At 47.8% G+C, this 6,579-nt stretch overlaps 1 protein-coding gene and 1 long non-coding RNA gene across 2 annotated transcripts; one reads left to right on the forward strand and one right to left on the reverse strand.

Moving 5' to 3' along the window:
- Window positions 1–420, forward strand: LOC114792547 (uncharacterized). The gene is made up of 2 exons (XR_003750133.1): window positions 1–72; window positions 173–420. It is a non-coding gene; the product is annotated as an uncharacterized LOC114792547 (long non-coding RNA).
- Window positions 388–4,500, reverse strand: eral1 (Era-like 12S mitochondrial rRNA chaperone 1). Its single transcript, XM_028983794.1, has 11 exons — window positions 4,247–4,500; window positions 3,681–3,830; window positions 3,457–3,584; window positions 3,307–3,384; window positions 3,162–3,208; window positions 3,025–3,086; window positions 2,812–2,924; window positions 2,244–2,525; window positions 1,683–1,832; window positions 1,418–1,498; window positions 388–1,058 (listed from the first exon to the last, which is right to left on the reverse strand). Exons 1-11 carry the CDS (start codon window positions 4,332–4,334, stop codon window positions 936–938), a joined length of 1,302 nt encoding a protein of 433 aa, XP_028839627.1. The 5' UTR covers window positions 4,335–4,500; the 3' UTR covers window positions 388–935.
- Between the last annotated feature and the right edge of the window lie 2,079 nt (window positions 4,501–6,579).

The following is a 6,579-nucleotide window of genomic DNA, read 5'->3' on the forward strand; positions in this document are numbered from 1 at the left end:
GAGTGAGACGAGCAGAAAAATTTGAAAGACTAAAACCACGGAGCGAAAAGGACGGGACATGAAAAGAACCGGGTAAAGCGGCATCTGAGAATATTCATGTCACTGTTTATTGTAAATATCCTGAAAATGTGTATTAGTTCAGAACTGTCTGTTGCTCTTGTCCCCTGGCCAGGATATCATCGTATACTGTAAGTTGGTTATTGAGACACTACAGTATAGATGATGTACTATCCAGGGCGTCATTCCTCCAGCATCCAGACCAGGACGCCGAGCCCCGAGAGTGGCGGTCAAACCGTTACCATTACTGAGTTTAGTAATGGTAAGGGTTCTACTGCCTCTTCTCACTGTCACCGAGGGAAACAGTCATTCCAAAGCAATGCAAATTGATTTGTGTTTGAAATAAATTTTAATCCTGCAGAAGCAGACGTGCATTTTTTTAACACACAAAAAAACGGTCACAGCGGCCGTGACCTTAATGAATTCTGGTTTCTGCCTATTTCTTCTCCCCCTGTCGGGTACAATGCACAGCATAACAGGGGTACAGCGGGGTATTTATCAAGAAAAAGAAAAAGTGCAGAAATGGATCTAATCACCTTTATCTGACCCAGTTTACAGATTACTGCTCCAGTCTGAATTCCATTACAGAGGTAATCTGGTCCTCAGGGGCCAAATTCCGTCAAGGGCCAGTGGCTTGAGATGGAAGGTAAAGGGAGATGGAAAAAAACAACATAAAAGAGGACAGAGACCTTTTAAGTCCTTTATGTTGCAAAAATAGACAAAGAGGGGTCTGTTAGCTTCTGAAAAATGGCATCTCCTCCATTCTAAAAGGACAATGTTGCTGGATTTTTCTTTAGCTGAAGGCCAGGTGGTCTGTACAGGTAAACAGGGTCGGTCGGTGTTAAGAGTGCCACCAGAAGCCACCCTCGGCCCTCCTCTCAGTTCTTCAGCTTCGCCGAGATCTTCAGCTTGACCTCCTTATTGAAAATCCTGCTCAAGTCCTCTGCTGCTTCGTGGGCGATCTTGGCAATCAGCTGACCCCCTTGACCAATCACCATTCTCTGTGAAGAGGCAGCATTTAATATAACACACATGCACATGCACGATACAATTGAATTTTGAACCAAATATTGAAAAAAATATTGAACAAAATATAAAAATAATAAAAAGTCCACATAAAAAAAAAATCCCATTCAATAAACAAAATAACTTTAATAATTAGACATTTTAAACAATTATTTACATGGATAAAGTGACTTTTCTCATAAAAACTGTGTATAAATGATTAGATCTGGGCCTGGGTGAATTCGGGTGAACTGTGCGGTTAAGACAGTTTCACTTGATCACTGTTTAGTGTGTGTGTGTGTGTGTGTGTGTGTGTGTAAGTGTGTGTGTCCAATCCGCTTTAACGACCACTCACCATGTGACTATCTTTCTTCACGTAAAGTTTCACAGCTACGTCCAGCAGGCTGCTCTCGCTCTCTCTCCAGACCTCAATACACTGTTTAAAATAAATAATAATAATAATAATAAACATTATAAAAGCGTCTCAGATGTTTCCTGAACACAACTGAACTAAACACTGAGCAGGACATGATAAACGGCATATTTTAGTCCCGCCTCTTGCTCCGCCCCTCGTCTGAAAGCAGCCTGAGTATTTCCAGCAGGCGAGAACTGGTGTTCACCTGGGTCATGGTGTAGGGCACCTCCTCAGGAAGGTTCTCCAACAGCTTCCCCCGAATGGTGTTCACACAGATGTCTTCAGGACTCTGGTCGGTCAGGACGTCGCTGTGGTAAAGCCAAGGACCCGGCTTTGCCCCGACCAGGAGATAACTCTGCCACGAAAAAACAAAAAAATCTGATAAATGCCAGGAACAAGTCGATTACCGTGACTGAACAGTCTGGCGTCTCAGAACAGTCTGACGCCCTTGTTCCAGTTTGATGCCTTCTGCCAATCAGCATGCAGGAATATCAATAGGGTCAGTGGCGGCCTATCGATTAAGGAAGCTGCCCCATAATCAGAGGGTTGTAGGTTCGAATCTCGAACCAATGAGGTCCCCTTGATGAAGGTCCCGTCCCCACACACTGCTCCCCGGGCGCCTGTCATGGTGACCACTGCTCACCATGATGGTGATGGTTAAATACAGAGGACACATTTCACCGTGTCACCGTCTGCTGTGCTGCAGTGTCTCACAATGACAATCACTTCACTTTCACTAGTGATATTATTATTATTATGGTTTCACCTTCAAGGTCTCCACATCTTCTTCGTCCAGTGACGACAGCATGAAGACGTCTTTAAACCGCGGCCAGCCCCGCCGTGTCCTCAGCTCCCTCACATCCTCCCTGCTCAGCTCCAACGGCCCCTGAGCTTCTGTCCGGGGCGGCGGCGCCGCAGGGGTCGGACCCTTCCTCTCCTCGCCTGGTTTCACCACGCTGCGGACCCTCAGCTTCTTCCCGTTCACCACCCCGTCCGTCAGTTCTGCGGTCACATCCAGCAGCAGACTCTTGTTCTTCAGCAGGTCCACCTGCCGATCAAACCATCGCATCAGTGGAGAAGGTTTAAAAAGCCGGACTGGACCCATGTCGAGTCTTTTACAGAAAAAATATATTTGCAGAGTTTATATAAACGAAGAAGACATTGGATGATCATTTGTCTGCAGCTGATTCGGTTAAAACCGTGAAGTGTTGAGAGCACGACTACATCCTGGGAATCTGCTCCACTCTCGACGGCACGACCTCCGACCCTCGCTAATTCACTTACAACCTCGGTACAACGCACACTCCGAATACGCGAGCAAGGTGCCCACCAACCTTGTTGAGCACGAGGACCGCTGGGATGTGTGGGTGACGGGCCAGACACTTCAGCACCTCAAAGTCCAGTTGGCCGCGGCTCCACTTCTCGGACACGTCCACCAATACAACCACTGTGGGGTCAATCAGACAGCAAAATTTAAAAACGGACCCTGAGATGTCCACTTTTGGCCAAACTGTCATGTGAAAAATATATATATATTTTTTTTTTACCCAGATCAGCTTCCTGTACAGAATCTGACGGGTCCACAAGCAGGGATTTCTCCAGGTGGTGCCTGGAAGGACCGATTCTTTTTTAACTCAATAGAAAAGAAAGAAAAGAAGTGTAAAGAAACAAGAAATCTCTTCACCTCTTAACCTTGGCTGGGGTGGTGAATCCAGGAGTGTCGAGTAAAATCTTCATTTCAGGGGAAAAAAAAAAACATACACAGAGAAATATGATCATTTAAAAGGCCGCCATGCCAGCGCTTTTCACCACACATCAGCAGCACTCACGATCTGGGTGTCACCGGCCGTCCAGACGCCGAGGGCCCGCGCCCGTGTGGTGTGGACCTTCTTGGACACGGCGAACACCTGCTCGGAACAGAAACGTCAGTGTGAAGCGCCGCTGCGGGTTTGGGACGTGGGGAGAGGAGTAGGAATGACCTTTCTGCCCAGCAGCTGGTTACTCAGCGTCGACTTCCCCGCGTTCGGGGCGCCGATGACGGCCACTTTCAACACCTTCGGCTTTTCCGGCTGATCTGGATGCTTCAGGAGGAGCGATAGCTGCTGGGCTGGAACAGTAAAGACGTATACACCGACTCTGTGAAAGTGAAGCGGTCACTGGCACTCCATTTGTGTGTGTGTGTGTGTGTATGTGTGTGTCTCACCTCTGTCGGGAGGGACTGATGCTGGACGGGGACCATCGCTTGTCTCCGTGTCTTTGCCTCTCAGCAGTCTGTCCAAAATGGCCTCGGATGAAATAAAGCAGACTGGGGCGAGGTGGACGGCAGGTCCCCTACTGCTCTCCAGAATCCGGGCTGGAGAAGGTCAGAGATGCTTCATTGCTGCACTTTACCACGGGTTATTAATCGCTTTACTTTTACATGTTTAATACCGATATCGGCACTTTGGACCGTTTACATTTTCAAAAAGGCTTGATGTTCCAGTTTTTAGATTAATTTGAATGGAATATAAATATATTTTTTTAATATTCATCATCATTTCTTGCACTCTTACACTCAACACATCAGCCAGGTCTTCAGCAAACTTTCTCATCCTTTAAAACTCGCATGACAAGAGGTCCAGTTAGTGTTCAGGTTCGAGCCACGTGACCTCTGACCCGAGCGGCCTGTGCATGTTGACGTCACACCCGGAAGCTGGGTTATAGCTGTGAGATGGCTGGGCGCCTGTGTTACACAGTTGGAGAAACGGGCGCGTTTTAAGGCGGACTGACCGGACACCAGCCGCAGCCTCCGGACGGACGGACCCGGTCGCCGGAACAGGGTCGCTGCGAGCCGCAGGGGCGTCCGGAGCAGGGCCATGTCCGCTGGAGAAGAGGAGAAGCCACCACACGGTGGACCCGGGCCGCGCCTTCACGCCTGGTGCTGTGGGGAATCCATTTCTTTACGTGCACATTTGCTCGCAGGGCGCGGACATGTTGCTTCTTCGGCCGAATAGCTTCCGCGGGGAAGAGCGGCGCCGCGCCTGCGCACTTTTGCTTAGTGACACCTAGCGGCCGTGTGGCGCCACGGCGGCTCCCTGCAAGGCATCAGAACCCAGTTCTGCAGGACCAGACTTTAAATCGTGTGTTTATGGTTTGATATAACCATCTAAATATTCCATGTTTCAGGCACTGCCCTCTGGCTGGAGATTCGGGGCGCTGAGGTTTTGCAGCCAGGCAGAAGCATAAACTGCAAATACACGTAAAATATCTGCTCTGCTGCTACTACAACAACAACATTTATTTATTATATAGCCCATAATCACATACAGTACGTCTCCACTAAAAATACTCCGGTAGAGAGAAAAAATGAAAGTGATGCACAGATGGACCCCCTTCCAGGGTAGAGTGAGCCTGCAGTTGGTGTCAGTGCAGGGTTGGTGATGGTTTGTCCAAGAAGAGAGAAAGTCCTACAGTTGTAGAGGTGGACAAGTCCAAAGTGTAGTGTAGAGCATCTGTCCATGTTTGGAGGTCCTGGACAGTGCAGAGTAGGTTTTAGTCCAGTGTCATGGTGTACATTACATGTCCATTACTGGTCCATTTGAAGATCCCAGAAGCTGTAGTTGTTTCGGTGGTGGTGGCTGTGGTGACCCTCTGGTTCATTTCATGCTGAGTTGTCTAGTTCATTGCCAGGAACCAGGATTCATCTGGTGGACTGGACGCTCGATTCAGTGAGAGAACAACCGGTACAAAAATGCATGTTTCGTAACCTGGACAGCTAACTAAGCTGAATTTAACACTGTCTGTGCTTGACCAGGTCACTGTGTGATAAAGTGGACTTAATAATTTCCACGGTGTCTGGGATTTTACCAGAAGGCCAGAGAAATCCACGCTGAATACGTCATACTACAATTCACACCAGTACGCTACCACTCTTCCTCCACTCGTTTTGCACCTTTTTTCATGTTTTATTTCCAATTTTACAATTTTCAATAATAAACAGAAGGAATAAAAAACCACAAGGATGTTTTGCCCACTCTTGTGCAAATTTGTATTTATTAGATAATTATTTAGCACTATGTGTATTTTTTTCTAATTTTCTATTCCTGATTATGGCATTTTGCACAATATTAAGAGAGAAACCCGCACCGCCCAGGTGAACACGGAGCTCCAGGGGGACCGAACCTGTAATTAGTGACTGGAAACCATTCTGGGGAAAGCATAAGAAACACGGTAATAATGATGCAAAAACCGTTACCATAAACGGGCAGGTTGCAGGATTTGGTTTCCCACGTGCATATTGCAGCCAGACAACGTCTGTCTGTTTTTATCTGATCACGGCTTTATCTCTGCCTCAGGATCTGCCGAGAGCCATGCAGGTTTGTCGGGTTATTGTGCCATTTTACAGCCCCTTTCTTACTGCGACGGCTCGTATTTCTTCGGGGTGCCGGGGTTGTTTATGCCGTTCTCTCCCACTGAAGTACAGCCAGAGAGAACAGATGTGTTTTCCTGTCGCCCATCAAACGTGCCTGCTGCTTGTTAGTCCACCAGGACCGGCTCGGGGCGGAACAAACACCTCCACTGGGGAGGATGAAGGATATCAGGTGGCTCGCAATCTGTCATCATCCGGCTCTGAAAGGCAGCGACTACAAAAACAGACCACTTAGTGATGCGCTCCTAATAGAAAGTTCCAGCCGGGCCGAGATTTAAAAGAGCGTTTCTGGAACAGTTCTTCCTTTCACACACGGCGGCTCCTCACATGCCCGCTCCACGTGAAGGAGTTTTTTTTAACTGTTTGACCGCCTTTATTACAGCAGTAGATTAGGATTAGAGGGATTTGTGCACGCTCGTTGGCGTGAAGTGACGGCTGCTCGTCAGGCGAGGGGAATAATGAAGCTGATGAAACGATAATCATCTGTAATCCATTACCCGTGATTGCAGGCCGTAACACAATGCCATGCAGCTGGCGCATCCTTTGTCCAGCCCTCGCTGAAATGCTTTCAAAGAAATAATAATAAAAAAAAAATAAACCACAGGTCACATTTGTCCGGCTGTTTCTCAATTCCCTCTTTGATTGAACGGTAGGGGGGTGAAAAAAAGTTCTGCAGAATCTGAACCTGCAATCA

Source organism: Denticeps clupeoides, chromosome 6, assembly GCF_900700375.1.
Source record: "Denticeps clupeoides chromosome 6, fDenClu1.1, whole genome shotgun sequence".
Classification (NCBI taxonomy): Eukaryota; Metazoa; Chordata; class Actinopteri; order Clupeiformes; family Denticipitidae; genus Denticeps; species Denticeps clupeoides.